The 27,712-nt window shown below is 46.1% G+C and overlaps 1 protein-coding gene across 2 annotated transcripts in view; it reads left to right on the top strand.

Moving 5' to 3' along the window:
• The window catches only part of ATP6V1H (ATPase H+ transporting V1 subunit H), a 51,766-nt gene continuing 24,054 nt past the window's right edge, over positions 1-27,712 (top strand). Inside the window, exons 1-9 of one of the 2 annotated variants that reach the window (XM_074355079.1) lie at positions 1-216; positions 1,482-1,636; positions 5,784-5,886; positions 6,939-7,028; positions 8,939-9,052; positions 11,138-11,242; positions 14,098-14,151; positions 22,361-22,458; positions 23,986-24,178. In XM_074355079.1, coding sequence (XP_074211180.1) covers positions 1,524-1,636; positions 5,784-5,886; positions 6,939-7,028; positions 8,939-9,052; positions 11,138-11,242; positions 14,098-14,151; positions 22,361-22,458; positions 23,986-24,178 — 870 coding nt within the window. In that variant the 5' untranslated portion in view covers positions 1-216; positions 1,482-1,523. The remainder of the gene's footprint in view (positions 217-1,481; positions 1,637-5,783; positions 5,887-6,938; positions 7,029-8,938; positions 9,053-11,137; positions 11,243-14,097; positions 14,152-22,360; positions 22,459-23,985; positions 24,179-27,712) is intronic. The other variant, XM_074355080.1, reaches the window with a different exon arrangement.

Here is a 27,712-nt window from a genome sequence, read left to right as displayed (position 1 = left end):
CGTGCTCGGGTCACGTGCCGGCGCGCCTGTCACTCCGCTGCGGCCGCTGCGGCTTTCGTCTCCCCGCCGCCCTACGCGTCTCCCGGGTGCGGGATCCGCTCGCGTCCAGCCGCCGCGTCCCGCCGCCGCTCAGGCCCCGGACCCGGCAGGAGACTCGCCTCAGCTCTGACTCGGCGCCAGCGCGGCGGCGGCACCGAGCCCGGACCTCGCCTGCGGGTGCGTTGCGGGAGGGAGGCCGCCCTGCGGTTGCGGCTCTTTCCGGCGCGTGCTGGGCGAGCAGCCCTGCCTCCCTCCGGCCCCGGGTCCCGGCTCTTCCTTTTCGGGGCCTGACCAGGCTGACTCAGCGGCAGAGCCTTCCCCGCAGGGCCTGGGGCGCGCGGGGAGGGCGGGGAGAGGGCGGGCTCGCGGGGAGCGTGCCTCCCCGGGACCCGCTGCAGGGCCGGGTTGTGCGGGGACTGGTGGGCCGCGCCGAGGCACCGTCACCTGCCGCAGCAGCGGCCGCTGGCCCAGCCCGCTCGCCCCCAGGCTTCCCGCTTGGCCCGGACTGAGTCTGTTTCTGCCTGGGCCCAGCCGGTCCGCGTCGCTCATGTTTGTTTAGGCAGCAAACCCTCAGATGTAGAGATGAAGTTCCAAACTGAGATGTTGAGATCTTGGAATAGAACTTGGGGTGTGGTTTTAGCTTCTTTGTGGCCATAACTAAGAACTTACGTTTTGTAACCCGGAACCTGTGTTTTGTGTAGTGATAAAACAAGGCTGAAGCTTTTGTCTTTAAGTTTAGGAGTGAGAATTACTTAAAAGCTCATTAAGTAATTCTTAATTAAGATGATATGTAGGTTCGTATAATCAGGCCCGACTCTCGTTGGCTGAGCCTGAATTGTAATTTCTATTTGTTCCCCCCAATTCTCTCAATATTGATTTCAAAACACTGTGAAGGTTGATTTCAAAAAGAAAGCTCTGTCTTCTAAGATACTACATTCCCACTTTGGGTATTTTAGTTTGAAGGAATAATGTTAGAAGGGACATAGGCTTTTCAGATGTCACTTTAAAATGACGCTTAGTAAATGTAAATAATTGGTCCTATCTGTATTGTTCAGGTTCTTGTTTTTCCTCTGTCAGAAGAGGAAAGTTGATCTCAATTGCATACATTTAAAACACTTTCCTATTTTGTATGCCTATTCTAGTTAAGCACGGTTTCTGATGTCAGTATCATAGACGGTTACTTTAAAAAAATCTTCCTGCAATGTTCGTGCCAGTGATTTAAAAAAACCCTTTCCTGGAAAAGTGAAACCTTCAGCGAACACTTTCATGGAGCAGTGCATAATTGGACAAGCTTTGAAATACGATATTAATGTTTAATATTTAATATTTGAGTTGAATGCTTATTGAGATTAAGGTGATAGTGATGACATTAGTAATGAAATAGCAGTAGTAGTTGTTAAAAAAACAGTAACACCTGGTATTCTGGTTTCACCTTGCATCAGAATTGAAGATTTGTTGAAAAACTTTCAAGATCATAAAATTCGATGACCAAAATGGATATTCGGGGGGCCGTGGATGCTGCTGTTCCAACCAACATAATTGCTGCCAAGGCTGCAGAGGTCCGAGCGAACAAAGTGAACTGGCAGTCCTATCTTCAGTAAGTGCCTGCCTGCTATGCGTGATGGGGAGTCATGTGCCTTTGCATCAGACCTTTTCATGGTCATGCTCTTGTGAGAGAAGTACTGGAAAAATACTAATACGTGTGGAAGAAAGCACTTCCTCCTTAGACTGATGAGCTGTCATGGGGAGACAGCACAGGGTGGTGGGAACAGCTTGCAGCGCCGGGGGTGGGGGTGGGGCACTTTTGACCTTCTCCATCTGGAAGGTAAGTGGGAAACACAGGAAGAGTGTTCATGAGCCGTGGAGGGAGAAGGAGGACAGGGGGCAGAGCCTGCCGGGTGCACTCAGGATGCCTTGGGGAACCGTGTGGGCACGGGTGGTGTTGCCGAGGGGCTCAGACAACGAGGAAAAAGTGCTGAGTTTCAAGATCTGGGTTTGAACCCTGGTTCTTTTGTCTGCTAGTTTGGTGATCTTAGGCAGATCCCTCAACATCTCAGGTTCATTAAAGTAAATGTGAAATGGGGATACGTATCCCACGGGATTGTTGCCGAAATAGTGTATTTTAAGCATTGGCACAGTTGTATACAAGCAGCAGTATGTTGAATACACTGAAAAAGTTTTAGTTCTTTCCCCCTCCTTGTGTGTATTAAGAGTTAGCATGGGTTGGGGGAGTGGGGAGGGCATAGCTCAGTGGTAGAGTGCATGCTTAGCATGCATAGGGTCCTGGGTTCAATCCCTAGTACCTCTGTTAGTTAATATTAAGAGTTAACATGCTGTTTTGTATTTGTCTGTTTTGTATTTGTTCATTTATTCTTGACCATATTTTATCTTACTGACTTTACTTTTCATATTGGTTTATTTTGGTATCTTTATAACAGTGAGTTATTAAAGAAATTCAGCTAAGATTTGCCTACGTATTTTGAAAAACAAATTGAGGGATCTTTAGTTTTATATTTAGCAATTTGCTTTGTCCTAAGAGGGATATGCAGTGTGCAAAAGTGATCGCATTTATTTCTGTTGACTTAGTTACTCATCAAACATTTATTGACCACCTGCCAAGTTTGAGGCATTTTTCCAGTCTTGGGAGCTTCAGCAGGAGAAACTCGTCTTCTAGTAGGAAAGTCAGGTATATAAACATTTACATTAGGATGTTAACCGGGGTAACAGAAAGGTGCAAGCATGGTTGGTGCACAGAGAGAGGACCTGGATCCCACCTTCAGAACATGTTCCTGCATGTGGTGTTCACAGGTAGGGAATTCATAGCCTGCCCGGGCGGGGTGCCATAACACGTGTTTTGGAGGCAGGCAGTGGGGACACTGAGGCCGGAGAGGCAGCCGGTGCCAGTGGTGGAGGCCTCCAGTGCCACCGGGGGAGTTAGCGCTTGTTCCTGTGAGTCGGAGCTTTTCAGCCTGACATGCAAGCTGTGTCCACGGCTGACCTGAAGGAAGCACAGCACATAAAACAGATGAAAATGGTGGATGAATGGAGGTGGGAACGGAAGTCGCAGAACCTTCTTTTGAGACCGTTTACCACCCTCATTAGGGCTCCAAGGAGCACAGGGTTGTGTTTTTGTTCATGGTTGACGTAACAATGCAGCACGTACTTATTGTACGCGACTCGCTGGGTCTAGGGGTAAGTACACACCCGGGAGGCCAGCACCGCAGTCTGTGCCGTAGACACGTCCCCCCCGCAAAAGTGTCCTCCTACTTTTTAAAAGTTTTGTGATAAGAACACTTAATATAAGATCTACCCTAGCGGCAGATTTTTCAGTGCACATACAGGCCTGTTAGCTAGCGGCGCGGGGCCGCGCAGCAGCCGTGCAGGGGTGCTCATCCCGCGTGACCGAGGCCCGCGCCCCTTGGCCACGTCCCCCCCCCCCCCCCCCCGCCCAGGCGGCCGCCCCTCCGCCCCCCGCGGCTGCGGCTGCGGCTGCGGCTTTGGCTGGTGTAGGTTCCTCACGTGAGTGAGGTAGCGTAGCGTTTTTGTTCCTCTGTGTCTGGCTTGTCTGGCTTAGTAGAACGTCCTCCAGGTTCATACATGTTGTTGTAAATGGCAGGATTTCCCTCTTTTTTAAAGACTGAGTAATATTCCATTCTTTGTAAATGCTTCGTTTTCTTTATCCGTTTATCCGTCCACAGACACTTAGGTTGTTTCCATTCGTGGCTGTGAACGTGGGAGTGCAGCTGTCTTTGAGATCTTGATTTTAATTCCTTTGGGTATACGCCCAGACGTGGCGTTGCTGGATTGGGTGGTGACTCTGTTTTTCAATGTTTTTAGGGCCCTCCATACTGTTTTCCATAGTGGCTGTTCCAATTTACATTCCTACCCACAGTGCAGAGGGGTTCCCGCTTCTCCGTAACCTCACTTATACTCTTTTGTTTTCTGATAACAGCCTGTGTGGTGATGTCTCACTGTGTCTCTGACTTGCATTTCCCTGAGGATCAGTGGTCTTGAGCCCGTTTTCATGTGCCTGTTGGCCATTTGTTTGTCGTCTCTGGAAACTGTATGTTCAGATCCTCTGTCCATTTTTAAATAAGCTTTTTTTTTTTTTGTTGCTGAGTTATGTGAGTTTTTTATTTATTTTTGAAAATAACTCATTAGAGAGAGATTTTGCAAGTACTTTATCCTATTCCGGAGGGTGCCTTTGCATTTTGTCTGTTGCTGCTTTTGTCCTGCAGAGGCTTTCTAGTTCGATGTAGTCCCTCCCGCCTGTTGATTTTTGCTTTTGTTGCCTGTGCTTTCGGTTAATATCCAAGAAATCATTGCCAAGGCCATTGTCAAGAAGCTTTCTCCCTATGTTTTCTAGGAGTTGGACAGTTTTAAGTCTTAGTGTTTAAGTATTTAACCCATTTTGAGTTGATTTTTATGTGTGGTCTAAGATAAGGGTTCAGTTCAATTCTTTTGTGTGTGGCTGTTCAGTTTTCCCAACACCATTTATTGAAGAGACTGTCCTGCTCCCATTGTGTGTTCTTGGCACCCTTGTTGAAGGTCAGGGGACTGCCAGGGGTCTATTTCTGGGCCCAAGGAGCACAGTTGCAGGAATGGGAAATGTCTGATGCTTCTATGCTGGTGTCAGATGATCAGATTTGCCTTTTGGTTGGACTGTTCTCCCCTCAGCGTACGTGGTGGATTTGTGGATAACAGGCCTGGAGTTCAGAAGAGGATGTAGCAATTTTTAGGTTGTTGGAACGGACAGAATTGGGGAGATTCGAGAAAGTCTTGGTGATCGATTTGATGTATGAGGCTGGAGAAGAATCTAGGATGACGCCTGGATTCTCACTCTAAGGGCCTGGATTGTGCTGAGGCCGCGGATTCCAGGGCAGGAGGAAGATGGATTTTCTGGTGTTTTCTCTGTTCGTCTGTATCTGTGTGTTTGCTTAAACCCTGGGAAATTAGGGTTTTGAGTTCTGTTCCCTAGTTTTAGTCCACAGTGTGTTTAGCCTGGAAGACAAGGAGTTTCACGTTTCTAAAGCCCGAGTATGTAGAACCTAACTAGAGTACTGTTGAAATTCGTTTTGAGGCTCGGGCGGGCCGGTAGGTGTTCTGTAGCATTGGCGTTTGGAACGTGTGTGGTCACGTGGAGATTTCTAATTGCTTTCTTTCCTGTTCCTCCCATTCCAAGGCCTCCATGCTCCCTAAGTCCCAGTCTCCCTTTTTTCCTATTTCTGTCTTTTATTCTGTGGTCTGGCTCGTGGATTTCTTTGATAAAACCCATCTACTCTGTACGTCTACACACAGATGCTCGCCACATGTTAACTGTGTATCTGCTGTTGAGCCAGTTGTTGTGGGGACACTGGTGGGTGTGAGATGTGCGCCCTCCCTTCCCCCAAAAGGGCTCACAGAGAGTTGGGGGCTGGACAGGACGCTGAGTTCTCAGGGGCCCTGACGTTGCACAGTGTTCTGACGGTAAACCCTGGGGAAGGATCGCCCAGTGCCGCCGGCCGGCACGCTTCCTCCCTGCCACGTCAGCGTGTGGTCAGTGCGCCCGTCCTGCGGGTCAGTTAGCTCAGGTCCAGGGAGGGTCGTGATCAGTGGGTGATGCTGCTGAGCTTGGGACGCAGGTCCAGGGCCGGCCTGTTAGCCTCGCACAGCTGGGCAGAGAGGGGAGGGCCTGGGCGTCTGTTGCTGGCGCACTGCGGCTCTTCCGCTCCTACTGAAAAAATCAACCAATTCTTACTTTCTAGGGGGCAGATGATTTCCTCCGAAGACTGTGAATTCATTCAAAGATTTGAAATGAAGAGAAGTCCCGAGGAGAAGCAAGAGATGCTTCAGACTGAAGGCAGTCAGGTGATCGGCAAAAATACTGTATCTAAACACTCCCCTGTGCCATTAAAAGTTCCAGGAGTTTTCTCCAGGGCTCTGTGGTATTCCATTGTAGGCAGATGTAATTTAACTAAAAATTCTTTTTAATTGGAAGGCATTTGAGTCATTTCTAGTTTTCTTTATTAATTTTGGAAAACATGTTACAATGAGTATGTTAAGTTCCTCCATCCTTTCCTGCATTTTTGAAAAAAAGAATTTCAAATTAAAATAGATTCCGAGCATGGAAATTACTGTCTCAAAGTATCTGATACTGTCAAAGGTGCTTAACTTTTTTTTTTTTTTTTTAGAAAATTTTTTCTCCTTTGTATTCTCAGTGGAATAACGTGCAGTTCCCTGGTCCGTCAGGTCTTCTGTGAGTTCTGGAGGGATCATGACGTAACCTGCCAGCTGGAGGGCAGAAGCTGCTCAGGGCCTCCTGCTTCCAGTGCCTGCACCCCGCTCCTGTGGCGTTGCGTAGTGTCCTGCTTCCTAGTAAACGCCAGGCGGAGGGCAGAGCCTGGTAGTGGTGTGCACGTTGAGCGTGCACAAGGGCCTGGGCTCAACCTCCAGTACCTCCACTTAAAAAAAAAAAAAAAAAAAAAAAAAAAAAAAATATATATATATATATATATATATATATATATATATATATATATATATATATAAACCTAATTACCTCCACCCACTAAAAAAAATAAATAAAACCTAGTAAACACCAAAAAAACCCACCCCAACCCCCCCAACCCCTCCAACTAAACCAATGATAGTATTAGATAGTCTGCGTAATTTAATCTTTTTGTTATCGTCAGTAATCAAGAGTTGACAGTGGCTAGGTCTATTTTAAAAATGGTAAACATTTTGACATTTATCACTAGAAATGATAAAAAAAAATCTGATGCAAGTCATGGTCCATCCTTACATCATCACGATATTTGTAAAAGGTGTGCATTTTCTGTAATTGCATGTTTTTCCTGAAATTCCATTAAAATGTGTCTGTTTTTGACAACAGTGATTAATGTTCGTTTCATCTTTCCTAGTGTGCGAAAACGTTTATCAATCTGATGACGCACATCTCCAAAGAGCAGACAGTCCAGTACATCCTAACCATGGTTGATGATATGCTGCAGGTGGGTGTATCGTCCTCTTGATGCGTCTGTGACCTCGTCTTTCTGTGTTCTCCCAGTCAGAACATCCCTGCAGGGGTTCGCTTGGAGCCCTGGTTCTCTTCCAGAGTGTGATACTGTATTTTCCTTCACTGTGTGAGCTGTAATTTGCTAAGTGTGGTAAAGATGGAAGTGCCCCTCCGCAGGCTGGCTTTGCCGTTTTCAGATGTCAGGGAGTCAGTCTGTTGTTTTTCCGCATCACCGCCGCCTTCTGTGCTGAACACCAGCGATGCTCGGTGAATCCCTCGACGTGTCCCTGATGCTCTGAGCACTTACCGGTGGTGTGACTCCCTCTCTTCAGTATTTTGTAATTAGAAAGAAGGGAGATAATAACCTCATGCAAGTGTGTTCTCCTGTGGTTGGGAGGAGACTTCATGGTAAACTCTGAGAAGTGGGAATTCCGGGTGAAAGGGGATCTGCACGTGCAGTAAAGGTGTTACCACGTGTTCCGTCTTGTGTTGCCACCAGCGTGTGAGAGGGCCTCTTTCCCTGCCACTTCACCGGCGGAAAGCGTTGTCAGGCTTTTACATTTTCCCCAGCGAAGACGGTATCTGAAACTGGACATCTTCAAATGCATAGTTTTGGTTGTTCTTGGTGACCTGTGTTTATGAAAGATCTGTGGAGAGATTTAGATTTAGGTAACCAACATTGTCCTCAGCTACTGATTAAATGTATTTTAACAGTTGATTTTTTTGGTATGACTTCAGTTACATTGAAAAATTTGCACACATCTTTACCATTTGAGTTCTTGTGCTACTTAAAGAATATTATAATTACATGTTTCTAATGCAGTCATTTTATTCCTAAGGTTTCTGAATAGAATACTTTGGGGCAGAATTGCTTGTTTTTCCACATGTGTTTAGTTTTTAGTACATACCTTTGAAGATTAAAATGTTTTCTCTGCTCACATTTTAGTATCAGTTGCTTAGTGCTTCTGAGAAGGGCTTTATCCTGATTCTCTTAAAGATTTGTAATGTGGGTGCCCGAGCAGTGGTGGCTGGAGGTATGTTTTAAGCAGGAATCAAAGCCACAAAGGACTAGTTGAGGAAGATGAGCTTTAAACTTACTTAAACATGTGGTGTAGTTCCTCCTCTTTCTCCGTGTAGGGTAGGTACTTTGTTCATGTTTGTGTGCAATGGTCCTTTCAATTTTAACTTTGGAAATAATCCACCAGTGGAGTTAGTGATGACCTATCTGAACTTTGAGTTCCTTGATAAAGGCATTATCATAACCATTTTAATTGTTACCCTGAACTATAGTGCTTTACTCCGTAAGGAGACAGTAGTCTACTCTTCAAATCAGAAGCTGCTAGCGCAGACCACGATTAAAGCCATTGTGTTTAGAAAGAGTTACATGTTGATCTGAGGATTAAAATGACTGTTTGAGTGGTTATTTGTACTTTTACCGAATATTGCTACTTAGCCACCGTGTTCACTTAGTGAACCAGATGGAGGATTCAGCCAGCCGTGTGCAGAGAAGATTGAGGTGAGAGGTGGAGTTTGCATGATTTGAACTAAGAATTAATTGCTCCTCAAATCTACCTGCTGATATCATATGCTCTTTTTTTGCTGTCTTACCTGCCCTGATTTTTCTATCATGATGTGCTGGGAGTAATCACGAACATGTGAGATTTCTCTGATTCCCTGTTTCCCTAGCTTGTAAGTAGCTTGAGGTGCTTCCTACTGACCCTTCCCTCTAGAGCCAAACGAGGATCTTTCTGCCCCTCCCGATTTTGTTTGGCTGGGAGCAGGGGAGAGGTGTCACACTGATTGAGGGCACATAAGATGACAGGCTGAGAAGCAGTGTGTAATTGTTACATTCTTCAGGAAAATACATTCTGATTACTGAAATTTCTTCCTTTTCTTTTTTTTTAGGAAAACCACCAGCGTGTTAGCATTTTCTTTGACTATGCTAAACGGAGCAAGAACACCGCCTGGTCCTACTTTCTGCCAATGCTGAACCGCCAGGACCTCTTTACTGTTCACATGGTAACTACTGAATGGGTCAGATTTCTGATTTAGGGGAGAAACACACTCAGGACATTTTTGGCTTGGTAACCTGCCACTTCCCAGAGGAGTGACTGCTCTGATGTTGACTTTTCAAAGCAGAATTTCCTTATTGGCATTTAGCAGTGTGGGGTGTTGGGATATCTGGGGAGCCAGGATTGCTCCGATACAGGTAAAGTTTTGTAGAGCATTTGATGAGATCGTCGGCATAAAAGCTTTTGGTAAATTTGTAAGTGCAAACAGCTTTAGATTGTCTGTGACAGAGTTACCTGTATTTTACTATGGAAATTAAGTTTTGCTTTGAAGCAGCTGTTGTGTTTGGTTTTTATTTTAATTACTTAACTGCTTTTTAATCTCTTAAATACATTTCTGTCTTACACTGAGCCTGAAAGGCTGTCTTTGGAAGCCTTAGTACTGACCAGTCTTTTGTGAAGTGTGCAGAAGGTGAGGGGGGGGCGGTCAGAGGAGGAGTCTTTGTCCAGGCCTTTTCTGTCCCCAGCGTGCTGTGGGCGGCAGGGGGCTCCTGCCGCTGCGTTCAGGAACCACCGTCAGTGACCCAGTCTTGAGCACGTGCTTTCTCTCTCTCCCATGTACATCTGTGTCGTATGACTGTGTACTGCTTGTGTTATAGAACAGTTACGAAAGGAAATTAAGAAGGAAGACTCATGAAATTAAACTATATTTTAAAGAGTGTTTTTTAGAAACAGTGATGTATTTTCTTTCAAATTGTAGAGGCTTGTTTTCACTGTCTAGAAACACGGTTTAAACGTCTTCTGAATTTTGATGGTTTTGTACTGAAATTGACAAATAAGTTAAAGACCAAACATACGTTTAGGTACTATTCATCACCAGTTATTGTGCAGCCAAATCCATGTTTTAATTTCTTTATGACTTCAGTTACTTTTGGCTAATCTTCCAAATTTTGAGGGTCAGGCTGTTGGGAGTTGAAGCTCGGAGACGGAACGCCAGGCCGGGTTTCCCTGCCTCTTCCCTTCTGCTTGTGCTCACGCTGTGGGTCAGGGTTTCCATCCCTGGTTTCCTTACGGGAATCCTCTCGTGCTACGTACCTATTTCGTGAAAGCGAGGTCTGCGTAAGCTAGATACACATCTGTGCGCTCACTCAGCGAGGCACATGGAGGCGTCCAGACGTCACTGCTCGGTGCGTGAGCCGGGCTGTGCCCCCAGCCTGCTGCCGAATCTGAGTTGCCTACGAGGCGTGCTGACCTCTGTCACCTGGCTCGGCTCTGTGCAAGTCTGAGGACAGACATCAGTGTGCTCTGTGGTTAGCTGACCTCAGCCCTCTGCTCTCTACTACTGACTGGAGCTTTGAAACACTTGCTTACAGAAAGGACTGAAAGAGTATTTATTAAAGTGGGTTTGTATTTTTGGGGAGATGTATATCTCTCTATATTTTTCCAGATTTATCAAAGTATAATTGACGAATACAATTGTAAGATGTCTCACGTGTACAACATGGTGATTTGATGAATGTAGACTTATGTTGCCTATTTAATAAGAAAAAGTTTGTTTTACAGCTTAAAGAAAACTGAGAAATTTTTGAGTGAGGAGAAAGGGGTATTTGGTTGTATTGAGAGAGGTGGCTCTTTAATACCCGGGACATATTTTATACCAAGATACAGGTTTTTAAATGTGAGAACTCACGAGAGGCTTGAATGAACAACGTAGTGGCTGGCGGTTTGCTGTAGAGTTTGCTCAGAACTCTAGCAAGTGATGGTGAAAGTCTCTAAAGACAGTTTCTGTGTTCTTTGGATTTTTGCTGGTGTTATAATGAGTCCCAGTCTTACTTCTGAAACTCAGAGTAACGACGGGAATGTGATGAAATTCTTAGAACACAACTGCTTTTGGTTCACTTCGGTGGAAATATTTAAAACTATATTTTGACCATATTAAAATATTTTAAAAAATGAAATGTAATCTATTATCTTTTGAGGAGTTGACTGTTAAAAAGATGATGCAGCTGGGTTCTTACGAGTCTTGTTTTTTAAAGTCTGTGATGTGATTTGTTTTGAATCAGTATAGTGTCCAAATGTATTTCTTCTTTTTCAGGCAGCAAGAATCATTGCCAAGTTAGCAGCTTGGGGAAAAGAACTGATGGAAGGCAGTGACTTAAATTACTATTTCAACTGGATAAAAACTCAGCTGAGTTCGCAGGTAAAAAGACATTCCTTTTAGTATGTTTGAAAGGAATGTGACATCCATGTTCTCTTAAGCGATTTACGGTAATGTGAAATTACAAAGAAGGTGTGTCAAAGCGGTGCCGCTTTGAGCTCGGTGAGTCAGCGCGCTGCTTGTTGGTCTGGTAGCTGCTTCACTTTCTCCTCCTTTGGCTTCGGCTCCGACCTTCCTGTCTCTTCTGTTTCGGCGGGCGGGCGGGCGGGGAGTTCTGCCTGGTTGGAGAGCTGGAAGGACACACGGGGCTCCAAAGAGCACGCTCACATGAGGCTCCTGGGAGGGCAGCCGGCGAGCGTGCAGGCGCCGGGGGCCGCCCGAATTTGTGCCAGATAGCTTGGTTTGGGGACAGTTCTCTGAAAGTTCCTAGTGGGGCCTGTGTGACCTCAGGTGTCCTAACCGGGTCAAGCTGTCTGACCAGTTACACCAGTAAACGGGCCCTGGCTGCCGCTGGGGAGTTTCAGACGGCAGCCAGCACGTTCCAGACCCTTCGTCAGCCCAGGGCCCTGGGCTCGGCCAGGGGTCCACACCCCACACCAGGCTTCCGGCGCCGCGAGAGGCCTGGGGCCGCTGGGCCGCGGGCAGCACCCATCTAGCTTGGTGGCTCATCTCCTGAGTCCGCTGTCCCCTTGTGTCTCTGGATTTGGGCCCAGAGGGATGTGCTAAGCCTGCCCGTGGTTGCCTTGCTGCTCTCAGGCCTCTGCTTGTCCGGCTGGCTTCACAGTTGGCAGGTGACATGTCTTCTGTGGTGTCTTCTCGGTCCCCAGAGCAGGGCAGGCACCGGGACACTTCTCATGGCCTGGAGGAGGGTGCCTTGCAGGCTTCCCTGACCACGTGCGACGTGGGGAGGGAGGGGTCTTCAGGGAAGGAGTGGAGCGAAGCTGGTGGGGAGGAGGGCTCTGCGGGCGGGCTGGCGGGGCCAGCGAGGGGCCGACTGCGGCCGGGCTGGGGCCCGGGGGCTGCGGGGTGTGGGCCGGGGGCAGCAGGGGTAGTTACAATGTCAGCGTTAGGTTGCAGATACGGGTCTCCTTGAGATAAGGTTGGGGGGGTTGTAATTTAGGTCTCAGGTGGCTTCATTATTTCAGTGGATTTTAATGTGAACTGCAAAGAGGCACCGTGACGTTTTGCTTGGATTTATTTTTGTCTTGTCGCGCCCTGCCTTTCCGGGGGAAGCCCAGGAGCCTTTTATATTTGGTGAGAGATCCTGAAGTGAACAAAATTAGTGACTTTTTTCTGTCAAGAGCACACATTTTAACACTATTTCTGGCTTAGTTTTTAAAAGTATTTTTTACAAGATCCTGAAGTTTGCAGATTTTGCTGAGTTGGTGAGGTGTTTCAGAAATAAGTTACTTAGAACATGAAAAATCGGTATGTTAAGATGAGATTTTAATTTCTAAATGTGTATCATTCGGACTTAGAATATTGAGTCACATAGGCAGTCCGCCCCTTTGTTTTTCCTGTCTTGAGATTGGTCCTCCCTGGACAAACGTTGCTGTGCTGCAGTGCAAGCTCCGTGCTGCGGTGGGGACCAGGCGCCGGTGGGCCTCGGAGGGCGGCGGGAGGAGCGCGCGCTGCGGGGTGCCGCTGGCGTTCTGGGTTGCTTCGTCTTAGACTCGGCCTCGTAGGAGTAACATCTACGCTGTGCCTCAGACGGTTCGACACTTGTAGGGTGATTGGCTGCGGCTGTAACATGTCCAGCAGTTGGGGGATACTTCTCTGGTCACTAGTGGAAGCAGAGACTTCAAAATCAGGACTGGCCGTTAGAATGGGGCTCCTGGGTCTGAGACACGGGCTCTCAGAGCCCGGTTTTGTCTCCTTCCTGTGCGCTCTGCCTCGCTCCGTTGTGGTCTGGCACTCCTGCTTTGCAAGTCCTGCTCCAGGGAGACTCTGCAGGGCGCCCCGGCCCCTGCTGGCCTGGCTTCCGCTGGACTCTGGCTTGCTGTCTCTCTCGCAGTGGGCAGGCCCTTCTTCCACAGCCTTTGATCAGGGTTAAATTACAGACCTCTTGTTTAAGGAACGAAACAGCGTTGTTCGGGATTTCATTTTCTGCTTTGCTTAAATGTCTTGTGACAGCACTATGTCTGGAAGTCTCCTTTTCTCTATCATAAGCGTTTTCTCCTTCATAAAAAGGGCCACATTTTCATAATTCTAATAGAAAATAAACTTTCAAAAGCCCAAATTAGTTGTAAATGAAGTATATTAAGCATACAGTTTGTTCTTTGACTTCACAGTGACGTCTAGGAGCCTTTTTTGGTAGTCTGAGCATTATACTTGGGTTACAGGGACTCATGCCTGGCACCTAGTAAGTGATAGTTACTGAATAAAACAAAGTAAAAAGTGCCTTTCAGAAATTCATTATCACTTTTCTCTCTCCTATCCAGCTTCTGATTTTCTACATTAAATTTTCTTTGGTCATTTCTCTCTAACATGTAAGGTTTTGATTTGTCATTGTAACTTGCTAGCACTGCTGTGGATAACCTCAATTTTAAGTTCCATGTAATATCTTCCCATCAACAGTCACCTGCTTTGAAAGCTTTGCCATGGAATACAGTGTAGATGATTCAGCTTAACACAGTTGTCTTACTGGAAAAATCAGCTCGGGAAGTAAATCCTGAGACTTGGAGATTTGCACTAGCTTCACTTATGAACCATCTGGATGACTGTAATGGTGTTTAGAATATTTCCTATCATCCCCGTGCCTTTTATTTGTTGATGATTCTCCACTAAGTAGGATTCGGAAAAAAATTATAAAATTTGCCTAGCTCCCTTTTGTAAGCTGATTAATTAAGATAAAGTTAAAAACAAAACTAAGTAATAAGTCATTTATTTCGTAATAGAAACTGCGTGGTAGCGGTGTCGCTGTTGAAACAGGAACAGCCTCTTCAAGTGATGTAAGTACCTTCCTTCTTAATTCACTGGCCTCCTGACGTCCTGAATAGAAGTTATTTTGAGTTGTAGGCATTTACCATTTTGAGGATGTTTATTGGTTTCCCAATGTAAACCCATGGATTTGGTGTCCCCGCCATTGGTTACTGGCTCTGTGGAAGCTGTATGTGAACATGTCTGGTCTGGGTGGTCACTCTGCTGCTGGTGGACGTGGGGCTTGTTCTCCCTGCTGCTCCCCTCGGGCGGGTGTATCTCAGACCTGAGGATCAGAGCAAGGGTCTGGCCTCAGAGGCACAACTGAAGGGAAGAATCAGACTTCAGCTGGGACTAGCATCAGAGGTGACGCCGAGCGAAGAGAAGGGGGCCTTTGATGGTCCATCTCTTCCCTTAGCGCCCTTCAGACCTGAGCACACCCCCTCTCTCTTCTGGAAGGCTCCTGCTTTTTCAGAAGGCTGTTGCCTTGGAAAGCAGACTGTGCTAAGTTGAGATTAGCCCTTTCTCTGACACTTGTGTCTCAGTGGGGGAGTCTGAATTGGCAGCTGAGATTTACTGAGCTCTTCTGTGTGCCTGGTGCTGTTTCACTCCTTTTTCATTTACATGGCCTTGAGCCTACACACTCCCTCCCTGTCATAGGACTTACCACAGGCCATATTTTAGGGATGAACAGTGAGGCCACTGGGAAGGCCCACTGGCTTGCCCGAGGTCATCCAGCTCGAGTGGCAAGACCCCAAAGAAACAAATTGCTTGCTGAGAGAGTTCAGAGGCACTGGACTAGACTCGGAGCTACAGGCATCCCCACGGTGCATAGCCTGCATAGACTTTAAAGGAATACTGATATTTTATCTTAAAATTCCTTTAGGTTCTCAGAGAGCATGGGAAAGCAGTTTGGTAAGCTGCAGTGCATGCTGTTGCCACTTGATGGCAGTGTAAAGCAAACAGAAAAGGCTTGACGCTGCTCTATGTGAAAAAAGCGTGCTGCAGCGGTCTTGGCTTTCAGAACAGCCAGAGGCATAATCGCAGGTTCCCAGTCGGTCATTACAAATGTTTTTATTTAAATGACATTGTGTAAATGAAATTTTCCTAAAATGCACTGTGTCATTTTTACTGAAATGTAAAAATACTAAACGATGTCCAAGTCCAGGTGCTTACCTTAAGGCCTCTGCTCAGGTCTCTGTTGGCCCTTGAGTGTGAATTATCAGTCTTCCTTTCTCCGGAGGAAGTCTCGCAGCCTTGGAAGCTGACTGTTGTGCTGATGCCCTGATGGAGAGGAGTCCTGTGGCCTCTCCGAGACTTTGGATTCTTTCTCCTCTGTCGTCTCCACTCTTGCCCGTGTTGCCGGGCAGGGTGATCCTTGTCGCTGGCTCTTGTAGGCCTGGCCTGGCGCTGGTTGCTGCTGGGTGAGGGTGGCCTCCCTGGCAGTGAGTAACGTGGCTGGGCTGCCAGGTTCTCCGTGTTGTTTATTTTCTTTTGCCGTTTAATGTTCTGGAGCGGTTCTTTCCAGTGGGATGTTCCGTGATGACGGCCCTATCCCTTACATTTGTCTCATCCACTGTGGCAGCCGCGAGCCCCATGGGGCTGTGGGCACTTGGGAAGGTGGCAAGTGCAGGTGAGCAGGTAACCTGTCAGTTTGATGGAGGCTTTTTGGTTGGTTTGTTTACAGCTTTATCAAAATACATTTCTTACACCATACAGTCCTTCCATTTGCAACTCAGTAGGTTTTTAGCATATTTACACAGGCTAATTTTATAGCATTTTCAGCACCTCGGAAAGAAACCCTGTCCACGTTAACAGTCACTCCTGTTCCTCATCCCCTCGCTAACCTCGGGCAACCACTGATCCACGTTCTGTCTCTGGATTTGCCTCTTCCAGTCCTTTCCAGTAATCAAGTCTCATAATACGAGGTCATTTCACTTAGCGTAAAGTTTTCAGGATTTATCCACGTTTTAGCACGTATGGCAGCATTTTTGAACAAGAGGGGAAAAAAAGTAGCTATTTTGGCTTTTGACCTATTCCTTAAATTGTTTTCTGTGGCAATTCTAATCTTCTTGTTAATGTGAGGTTAAGTATTACTGCTTTGACTGTTTTTAATTTAAGACTATATTTTTTAATTGAGGTACAGTCAGTTACAATGTGTCAATCTCTGGTGCACAGCACAATGTCCCAGTCATACATATACATGTATATATTCGTTTTCGTATTCTTTTTCATCAAAGATTATTGCAAGATACTGAGTATCTTGTAATTGAATACCCTGTGAACTAGAGAAGAAACTTCTTTTGAAGTCTGTTTTTAAATGCAGCGGCTACACTTGCAAAACTTAAGACTTCAGTTTTTCCAAAGAGATGGAGTACTTCAATGATTTAGTTCTTTACTGTTGTTTTTTTGAAACGGAGGTGCTGAGGATGGCGCCCAGGACCTCGCACATGCTGCGCGTGAGCGCTCCCTGTGTGCCCAGGGTCTCACACATGCTGCGCTGCCGCGTGCCCCGCACTGTGTGTTGATAAGTGCATGGAAAGTACTGCCCAGGTAGCAGGGGTGAGGGGGCCGCGTCAGGGATGCATACAGTACAGGCCTGTTATTTGCCTGTAGTCTAGTTGGTGAGCTGTAAAGGGTGAGGACCCAAAGAAATTCGCAGTCAATTCCATGTCTTCGCAGGTTTCTAGAGCATGGTTATGTACCTAAAGCAATTCTTGGGTGATTTTCATCGTTCAATTATCCTTTATCTTCTTACCACAAAATTAATGTCTTAAGCTTTGGGGATCATTAAAATATATGCAAAGAATGAATATTAAGAAAAAGAGGAGATAAGAACCTACGAGTTCTGTTTTTCTGATCGGATATTTGGAAGGACTGCCTGGATGAATATTCTGGCAATGAGAAGGAAAATTAAATGGTAGAGAATTTCAGTACGGAGCATTTTCAAAGTATAGCTTCAAAGCAATAATAAGGTAGCCTGCTACTGTGCATTAGGTGTGTTCTTGGAACTTGTATACAGAGCAGTAATTTATACAGTAAATCACAGTTTCTTAAGTCTGCAATAATTTTTCCCTATAATGAAGAATCCTAGTAGTGATGTAGTTAAATTACATGACTAAACAAATTAGATTGAAAGCGATACTTGAAGGAGATTTATAAACTTGTAAATTAATAGTGAAATTGCTTTTTTGGTTAAGACTGAAGTCTAACACTAAATTATCTTAAGTTAATTTAGGTCTTAATTTAATATAGGTATTTTATGAGTATTAACTAGAGGGTCTCTTTTAGTAAGCCAAGTTCAAGGGAATTCTTGCACTGTATGTGTTTTAGTTCTGATTTTATGAGGTAATAGTAATAATAATAGTAGTAGTAATAATAATAATAACATACCTTACAATTGTTGTGTTTATGGAAACTGATTTGAGTGGCAGAGGTTTGTTCTTTTTTTTTAATTTGGTAAGGCTGGTATTGTTTTCCTTTACTGAAACAACGATTTTGAAGAGTTTAAGTGATTTGCCAGAGATAATTTGTCAAACCTCTCTCCTCTTTGCCTCCTTTCCCTTTCTTTGGTCATTAAAAAAAAAAATGTCATAGCTTTGCCGGGGAGGAAAAAATTACCCTGCCTTTTCTAGGTTCTTCTGGCTGGTCTAAGAATTAAATTGATGGGAGTCAGATTAACAGGAGAAAATCAAATTTAAATGTGTGCGTTCGGGTCTCTGTAAGAGTATGAGGCCCCAGGGCAAATTAGATAATTGAGGCTTACATGGCCTCTGAGCGAAAGAGAAGGGGTGGGGTCGGCGACTTAGGCGGGGGGACAGCTGTTCACACGGAGATGGAAAAGCAAATGTCTGGTAAACAAGATGTTTGCTGGGCGGTGCAGGGACGTGGGGCACAGAGAGGACTTGGTCTCCAGGTCCTGTCTCCCACCTTCCACTTCCTCCTCTAGATCGTGAGCCCTTGCCGGCAGGACCGGGGTCTGTTGTGTTCACGCCCGTGTGCCCAGTGCAAGCACAGTGTCTGGCACGTAGTCATCACTCGGTAAATGTTTGCTGAATGAATCCTGAGTTCAGAGCCTTTCTGGGGAACAGCGGAGAACGGGGGGTGACGCAGGCCTCGTGCCCTGCGTTCCGTTCTGACGGCGCAGGTGAGCAGGGTGGCGCTGTCCAGCAGCGTCCTGGCGCCGCAGCGGCAGGCGGCCTCCTTACCTGGGCGGTAACAGGCGCGGTGTGTTTGCCAGCGGAACGGAGCTCCTCCTGCGCCCCTGGGTACGGTCCAGCCCAGTAAGTGCTGATGAATTCAGGAACGCTTCTTCAGAGTTGAGAGCACCATGGTTTTGAAATCTTTGTATAGATGAAGTTGTTAAAAATGAAGTAGCTTTCTAAGTATAAGATTTATTAAATGAAAAAAGAAAGTTACAAGTCAATGTTTAAAAAAGAAAAGACATGCATATAGTGTGTAGAACATTTCAGCATTGTTAAGAGTGGCTGATCTGAGGAGTGGTACTGAGGGCTGGAGTGAGTTGATTTTATGCTGTCCTGTGCCAATAGGGTATTTATGGTAAGTAATGTCCAGAGCGTCTCATGTAAAATTCAGGTCAGTAAAAACATGCACAGGTGTTAACACGGCCACGTGCTACTTGCAGGTCAGCCTTGTAGTTTATAACTGGTCCGAACACCCAGAAGCTGTGGCATCTGCACCCTCGGGGCGTTCTGCGCAGAGGGGTCGGGGAGACCGGGGAGAGGCCGCCGGGGGGGCCAGGCCTGGGGCGGCTCGGGAGGCGCTGGGCCACTCTTCCGGGCGTGACTCTCTCTCGTGGCACTTGGTTTGGAAGGAGCAACATTTGAACACCTCGAATGCCACCTCCTCAGTTTGCTGGTTCTTGGCCTTGTCTTGTAAGGTAGACTGTTTGTCTGCCTTTCAGTTCTCGTTCACTTTGCCTTTGTTGGAAATCTTGTGAGATTTCAGTATTTTCTATTAGCAGTTACAGCTACTTCAAGAATACATTTCAGAAGTCATACGGCCTGCTAGTAGGGCAGGAAGTTGTAGCGAGAGAAGAACGTGTGCAGCTTCGGAGAAGCTCAAGCCCAGTGTCTGCCCTGTGCGCTGTGGAGGGCCGGGCGCTCCTGTGTCACTGTCACGGCAGCCGGCTTCGGGGGAAGGGGGCGTGCACTCTGGGGGCCTCTCTACTTTGTCCTTTTCTGCCAGCAAGATGCAGTTTGAACAACAGGCAAACAAGAACGACTTCATCTGGACAAAATGCATCTTAAAACTTCAGGTTCTACTTTCTTTCTTTGAAAGCCAAATGGCAAAATAGAAAAAAATCCCATCAAGTGAAGCAAATATTCATTATTCGTTTAACAAACAAACAGTGAAAACTGCTGTGATTTATCAGGGACTGTACCTGCTGCTGAGACTAAAAAAGGCTCCTCTTCTGCTCTCTGGTGTAATGGGGGTGACTGATCTCTCACACGCACACGCACACACACACACACATGCACACACACTCAGGGCGGTACTGGAGACTGCCGGGTGGCGCCGCAGGGCTGGGAGTCCCGTCTGAGAAGCCAGACCACAGAGGCAGGCGCAGCCGCGGACGTTGTCGGGTGTGCTGTGCCAGGTCCCGCCGAGAGCCCTTCCCTGTGTTAGCGGTGAGATTAGCCCCACACTGTGGGACCTGCCCCTGTTTTCCCTGTTTTATAGGCAGGAAGCTCATTCAGGGTCACCTAGCTTGGAAGTGGCCGAGTGTGGCAGGCTGCTTCCAGAGCCTTTGTTCGGAGCCATTACGCTGCGTTAGTGCCTTTCGCACGTGGCGGAGGAGGTGACGTTCGGTCTGAGACTTGCAGCTGGAGCGTCAGTTCAGCTGGAGAGAGCAGGGGAAAGGGCTTCCAGGAAGCAGCTAGAGAGAGGGGTCTGGTTCTCAGGTGAGAGAGGAGCTGTTGGAACTGGCAATTGAAGGTCACGGGTGACCTCAGCATTTGCCATGTTAGTGGGCGATAAGAAATTAGAGAGGTAAGAATTTGGTGATAGTTCTTTCAAGAAACCTTCATATATTGGGAGGAAAAAAGATGCAGAGATTGGCACGAGGTTTAGGGATAATGTTCAGACGGGAAGGACTGAGTACGTTAAGGTGCTGAGGAGAGGACACTGATGAGCAGGGACTGAAAATGCAGGAGAGGGGTCTGAGTGGTGGAGCGACGTGTGTGGGGGGGTGCGTGCTGGGGCTGCGGGTCCTGGGCAGGAAGAAGCCTGTCTGCGGTGAGGGAGGGGTGAGTGGCCGCCAGCGTAGCTCACTTTGAGGGGTGAGATGTTGGTGGCGGAGCCAGTCTCAGGATTTTCCTCCTGCTGCTGCGAGTAAGGGGGTAGGACAGGAGGACAGAGGGGAGGGTGTGAGGGCTCCGGGGTGGCCGAGAGGAGTGGTCACACAGCCTTGCACGACTGCGCAGCGTTCCCCAGCAGCGCGTGAGCTGTCTCTGTGCAGAATTAGATTTGGTGACTGGTTGGATTGATCAAAGGCTGATTATTTTCTTTTGAAAAAAATAATTGAATAATTTTATGTGTGAGACCAATAGGACAGTGTGAGCGAAAGCTAAGGGACTGATACAGTCGTTCCCCAGTATTGCCTTCACTGTATATTTTGAAAATAATTTCTGGAATGGTATTTGGACTGCCCCCTGCAGTGTAGGAGGAGAGAGCAGTTTTAGCACCAGCGTCTTGTATGTGCTCGTCTGTAATGTGAATAATGAAGCCGTAACTAACAGCGAAGAATTCATTTTTAGAATGCGTCGTGTGTTTTAACATAATATGGTGAATGGATACAGAGAAGAGGACCTACAGTGAACCAGGGGATTTCTGTGTGAGAGGAGGTCGATAATAAATGGAAGAGGAAAGGGTGCCCTAGGTGGCCTTTTTATTCATTTCGTGTGGAAACTGAGCTAAGGCTCTCTCTCCAGACAGACAGACGGAATCCTTTCACAAAGGATTCCTTACCTGCTGACTGAATTGGAAAAATACCTGTGTATTTTTTCCCATTATGGAAGATTGTTTTAGAGCTGAAATTTCACCTTTTGTGCTCATTAATTTCTGCTAATGTTTTGAGTTTTCAGGCAAATTATATTACTGGCTACGTGGTATTTTGGGCAACTGTGTTCACTACTTTGTAGGTAAAACCTAAGACAGCCTGTTCATGAGAACTTTTGATTTTTTTCCACCAAATATACTTATATCATTGTGTTTTTGTGTTTGCGTGCTTGGAATTTCTTTGAAGTGTTAAGTTTTAACAAACTTAGTTTAAATTAAAACATGAGACTTAAGGAGCATCAGGTGTGTGAGGTTTTGTGCATTTATCTAACATCCACCATCCTCTCCTTTCTTTTTTCTTTTTGTTAGCATGTTCTTTAAGGCTAGCGTCCTCTTGTCCCCCCATTTCTTGTAGATGCAAGTACTTAGGGACAAGCCCGGGCCAGGTGTCTCTCCCAGCTTTGCTGACACTGAGGAGCCTGAAACTTCCTGGGGATGTTTATTCGTGTTTATTTTGAGCTTCGGATGTAACCTCAGTTTCTCTAAGACGGTGCTGTCGAACTGATAGTTTAAAAAATTCAGTCTTTATCAAGTGTTTAGTTAGACTTTTTATATGCTGTATGTTCTTTTTTAAGTTCTTACTGATTCAGTTTCTATGGAATGTCTCGGCTCTAAGCTGAATGAATTACTTGACTTAATCCTAAGCCACCCTTTCTGGGTGCCTGCGGGTGTCATCCTGCTTAAGGATGGAGAAACAGAGTATCGAAAAGGTTCAGAAACATGCTCAAGACGGTTCAAATAAGGGCCTGTCTCAAAGCATAAGCTTCTATCTTACTCATTTTGTTGTTATTCTTTGATATTTGTATAACGTTGAAGAGCCGTATCTCTGTAGAACGCCTCCTTCCAGGGGTAAGTGACACTTTGCAAGATAAGCTGCTTATCAAACCGCATCAAAGACCTAATGAGTTTGATCCTTGATTTCCCTAACACCATGTGTCCAATAGGCTTGAACCTCATAGGGTTAATTTGGCAGAAAATGTTTCATTTCTAAGTGGTGGCGGGAAGAACAAAAAGGAGGATTGACTTTTGAAAAAAATATTAGAGACGTTTGGGTGTTCTGATGATAAGAAACTCTCGGTGGGAAATTCCAGAGTTTGGCATCCGCGTGCCGCGTGCCTCTTGGTGCGCCCCGGTGTTAAGCCCCGTGCTTCTCCCGCGCAGAGCTCCCAGCACGTGCAGTGCGTGGCCGGCTGTCTGCAGCTGATGCTTCGGGTCAACGAGTACCGCTTTGCCTGGGTGGAAGCAGACGGGGTAAACTGGTGAGCGCCCTTTGACTTTTCATGTGGAAGAACATTTAAAAGTGTCTCTCCTTGACGTTTTCAAAGAAACTAATACATTTAATTATTAAAAAGGAGGGTTTTCTTCTTCTTGTTTTTTTAAACTGTCTTCCGTGAGGTTTCTGCCCAGAGACTTAGGACCCACGGTTTTCACTGGGGATGTGTGAGGTCGGCCCCCCGCCTCGCACACAGAACACTGCAGGAGGAGGGCAGGTACTCAGCATAAACACGAGCACATTGTTTGTGCAGACCGTCTAGGTGCAGCGAGCCACCGTGCCATTAAGGACAAGTTTCGTTTCCGTGTGGGGAACTGCTTACCAGTCGCGTTCCCAGCAGCCAGCCAAGGGCCAGCTTTGTAAGCAGGCCTCTCCAAGGAAAGCTGTCTCAGGACCATGATGTTAATAACTCTTTTCTGCACGGAAACCTGAAGGCAGACCACAAAGATGGTGTTTCCAGTCTTTACCTGCTTAAAAGTGATGCAGTATTTGGGGCAATGCGATAAGTATTGTAAATTCTTAATTAATAAATAATACTTACTTCACTATTATATCATCTTCCTAGATGAGTCCACCAGTCTCCCAATTTCCTCATCATTTTAGTCTTTAACGTTTTCTAGCAGAATTGAGAATAAGAATGAATAATGATAAATAGTATCTGGCATGATGAAACAGTGTAATTCTTCAAATTATAGTTAACAGAATCACCAAGATCTCATAATTTATCATGGTTTGTAAATGGGTCCAATAGACCTGTATTGTAATTGGAAGATAAATTGAATTTTATTGTATTTAACAAAAAGTAGCTTTTCTTTTTGTTCTTTGGAAGACCTGTAAGAGAGTGAAAGTCATGAAATGGCAGTTTCTACAAATAGTTACAATTACCCAAAATATAAACTCAGATGTAAGAATTTGGCCCAGTGGACCTGGATGGTAAACTGAGGGTACCAGCTGTTGCTGTTCTGATCACTGGCACTGGCAGCCTGGAAGACGGCGAGCAGTATTAACCGTTCAGTCCAGCAGGAGGAGCAGGCGGAAATGCGTCTGGAGTAGTCCCCGTTCAGCCTGCACGTCTCGATACGCTAGTAGCCCCTGCCGAGGTCGGCCGTGATCTAAGTAAGAGGCTTGTGGGTTGAGAACAGGCATCAAGAAAGGTGTAATGTGCTAACTTGCCGGTAGCTGAGCAGTTCGGGAAAGTCATTTAATTTTTTCGTTTTTAAAGAAATCAAACATACACTTTGCCATTTCTTTTGTTTAGGATTGAAAGTTCCCTTTTTTCCCTTCTGTTTTTGCCTTTTTGGTACTCCTCAGATCACAAAGCAGGGATCACGGGAGGAGGGAAAATAGTGAAAGGAGAGAACTGGTGGTTTAAGACCCCAGGACATCGGGGTCTTAAGAAAGAGAGCAAGGACGTAATTGAGACTGTGTCCTTAGTGCGGAAAGAAGAGTCGCTACGCGTCTTCCGCGCTGTGCCGCCATCCTAAATGTCTCCTCGGTGTGTGCTCCTTTTCAGCATCATGGGAGTTTTGAGCAACAAGTGTGGCTTTCAGCTGCAGTATCAGATGATCTTTTCAGTGTGGCTCCTGGCGTTCAGCCCTCAGATGTGCGAACACCTGCGGCGCTACAACGTCATCCCTGTGCTGTCCGACATCCTCCAGGAGTCCGTCAAAGAGAAGGTGACCAGAATCATCCTGGCCGCGTTCCGCGTAAGTGTCCCGTGCTGCTGCTTACGGTGTGTGTGCGCGTGTGAGGCGTTGCTGCTGTGGAGTGTTGGGGGCTTTCAGCAGGTGGGGCCCAGCTGCGTGTTCCCCGTGTGGTGGTGGAACTCTGCGTCCTGGTGGACGTGGGGTCGGGTGTCCCTGGTCTGTGCTGGTGCGTCGGGGAGGGGCGGGCCGGAGGAGGCCGCTCAGAGGGGAGCCTCGGAGGTGCCAGAGTGTCGCTGTGTTACCTCCGCACGGAGGGGAGCCCTTTCTGTTGCTTGTGTTCCAAGAGGCTGTTACTGAGTTTTTTCTCCTGTGGGACGCTTGTTTTAGCATGGAGTTGTAGTTCAGGTTCTGGGTCTGCTGACCAGCAGCATGTTTCTGAGGAAACTATAAGGATCTAGTGACGCTTTTGAGCAGTAAAGTGATCCTGTTAGGATATCAGAATTTTGGCAGTGACTTAAGTCAACGTCTTCACTTGAACAGACGAGAAAGTGGAGGATACTTTTACCTACGGGGATACTGGGGCAGAGGGGGCGCGTGGCTGGAAGATGGTGGACATACAAGTGCAAGCTACTGGCTTTGGAATTTGTGCTTTTAAACTGTTACTTGTTCTTTGCTTTCTTTAAATAAACAATGACAAGTCAAAAATAAAAACTAGTACAGAGGTATTGCAAATGTAAATAGCAGTCTTCACATTTGCGAAATATAGTCACTAACATCTTTTGGATTTCTCTAAGCACACAGAGATAAATATATAAGTAGGTGTATCATTTTGTTTTGTATTTAAAAATAAAAGGGGTATCATTATAAATACTGTTCTGTAGCTTTATTCTTAGAAGTATGTAAGGAATATATTTTCATTTTCTTGTGGTAGATCTTCAGTGCTCTTTTTAATGGCTGTATTCTGCTGTGTTCACGTAAAGTGGTTTCTTTAACCAGTATCTTGTTGATGAAAATGCGAGGTGTTTCCAGTTTCTCTTACACGTTTGCCCACTTGAGTGAGTATTTCTGTTGGATAAGTTCCAAAGGTGGAATTGCTAAGTTGAGGAATATAGTTTTTTTTTATAGTTTTGACAATTAATATCACATCACCTTTCAAAACTGCAAATTTACATCGCTGTCCACTATATATCGAGAGTGCATATCTTTCCATTCTTTTGCATTAATGTTATCTTTTAATTGGGTTTAGGAAAAGCTTCAGGGAGGAGAGGGCTGGAAGAGGCTTGTGAAGGTTGCATAGGAGTCTCAGATCTGCAGAGGTGGAGGAAGCTTGATAAACATTACCAAGTGAAGAGAGAGGACCTTCTGGGGTTGTCAGGGGTTTGTTCCTGAGGAAGGACCCATCCCTGCCCCTCCGTCCACACTCCCCCCGCCCCCGCCCCTGAAGGGAGCCTTAGGGGAGTAGAGGGAGCACGTGGCTGGTGAAGATGCAGTCCTGGTGTTTGTGGCCGTTTGCTTTCTGAAGGAATAGACTTTGGCTCTGCTGACCTGTGCTGCCATTTGGGCATGGAACTGGTGGGGCCAGTCGTGATCCATTACTGACCACCCCTCTCGTGGGCCATCACCCACCAAGGCCTGGTGCCTTCGAGTAAGACTGTCAGACCTAGCTAGGTCTTTTTTTTTTTTTTTTTTAAATCATTCTCAAATTCCTGTAACCTTTAATAAAGATTTCACTGATGAGGTTTTTTGAGGATTGTCTAGTTATGAATTTTTTCCCCCATCCTGAAACTCAGGAAGGAAATTTTTGTGCTGAAGACTGTAGGAAGCTTGCTGAGCTGCTGTGAGCTGAAGAAACCTAGCAGCTGTTTTTTTTTTTTTTTTTTTTTTCCCATTTGGCTGGGTGAGTTTTATTTTTGAAAATGTCAGTCTCACTTATTCATAGCCGGGGCTGACACTCCAGGTCTCCATAAATGTTATTCCATCGGTGAAACTGATGTGTCAGTTTTAGTTTCAAAAATAATTTGAAATGTTTTGAGGCTGTGACTGAGAAAGACTCTGAAGACCATGCTTGTTGTCTAGAGGTTTACATCTGTTGTGGGCTTTGCTTCTCTTTTTAACTCTGCTTATAGTCAAGAGCCTCTGTAATAGGTCAGGCGATAAAATTATATTTTACAACTGCATGGTTTTCAGCAGAAAGGCTTAGAAAGAAATATCACCAGATCGAATTTGGATTTTACATTCGCTGTATTAGCCATGATGTTTAATTCCCACCCCCCCCACCACACGCACACAGACACAGACGAGCACGTGCTCCTGTCTCCCTGTGCAGGTAGTTCATGGTCATAGCCTTTCATGAGGCTGCCTCTAATCTGGGCGTGTGGGACTGTACTGCCCACTGCTTTAACATGGAAGTATTGCTATCAACGAGTTTTATTCCTAGGTCTGTCCCTCATTCCCTGTTTTAGGAATTTATCTGTCTTGCTCATTAGATACCAGGTTTGGATGAGGTCTGGTAAGAATGAGACATTTTAAATCCTGGGGGGAGTGCTTTAACACAGCACTGCTTCAGGTGTGGTCTGCGTGTCTGTGCAGTGCTGTGAGCTGTTGGGCACAGCCTGCAGGAGGCAGATACAGCAGGCGAGCGTGCGTGTGGAGAAACTTTCAGTAATCTGACATGCCTGTCAAGCTTAATGACACAAAATCTGAGTTCGTATTTTGCATGTCTTTTTAAATTCATTTAAATTCATCTAGAAACTCTTTTTTTTTTAATTAAGAAAATTTGGGGGGGCAATTAGGTTTCTTTATTTTTTAAGTGGAGGTACTGGGGATCGAACCCAGGACCTCGTGCATGCTCAGCACATGCTCCACCACTGAGCTATACCCTCCCCCCTAGAAGTTCTTTTTTTATTGGAATTTCTTAAAAGTATTTTGTTTGTGACTGATTGGAAATCAAAAAACAAACACTAGTCTCCTCTGCAGCTGGTTTGAGAAGCGCTGCTTGCCACGTGTTTTACAAGGTTAGCAGCTGTGGTGGAGGAAGGATCTGAATTGTCACTTGGTTCCCCCTTGTCCTTGGTGAAGTCCAGACCACTTGGCACCATTGCCTGGACAAAGGCCAGGATGGTATTTATGCTTATGATTTTGTTGTGGTGAAGATGCACTGACTTTTAGTGTCTTTAAATAGTGCACCGCTGCTGGAAAAGCTAGCTTTGTTTCTGGCAAATTCATTTTCTTAGGTGTTTTTCATAACCTTTTTATTCTTCATAATGAGACAGAGAGATGAAATTCAAACATGTTTTAACGGAAAAACAGATGAGACTTACTGATTGATTTGACATAGGGTTGAAGGAAAGGGGAGAAGTTGAAGTGCAGTTGTCTTAGGGAGTGGAGGGGAGAGCTGGTTTCAGGAGAGCGCCCGCCTCCAGGCCACTCTTTACTAGTTCTGTTGACTGTGTTGAGTTCACAGTTAAAACCGTGAGTTATGATGTATCTTAAATATGGAGTGTAGCTCTCCAGTCTTCCTCGGGATCTGAAGTGCTCCCCGCGGCCAGTGAATGCAGCGTTGGTGGTGGTGTGCTCAGGAGCAGGGCTGTGAGG

Source organism: Camelus bactrianus, chromosome 29 (genome assembly GCF_048773025.1).
Source record: "Camelus bactrianus isolate YW-2024 breed Bactrian camel chromosome 29, ASM4877302v1, whole genome shotgun sequence".
Classification (NCBI taxonomy): Eukaryota; Metazoa; Chordata; class Mammalia; order Artiodactyla; family Camelidae; genus Camelus; species Camelus bactrianus.
Note: the sequence above shows the minus strand (reverse complement) of the source record. Positions and strands in the feature narration are given on the sequence as shown.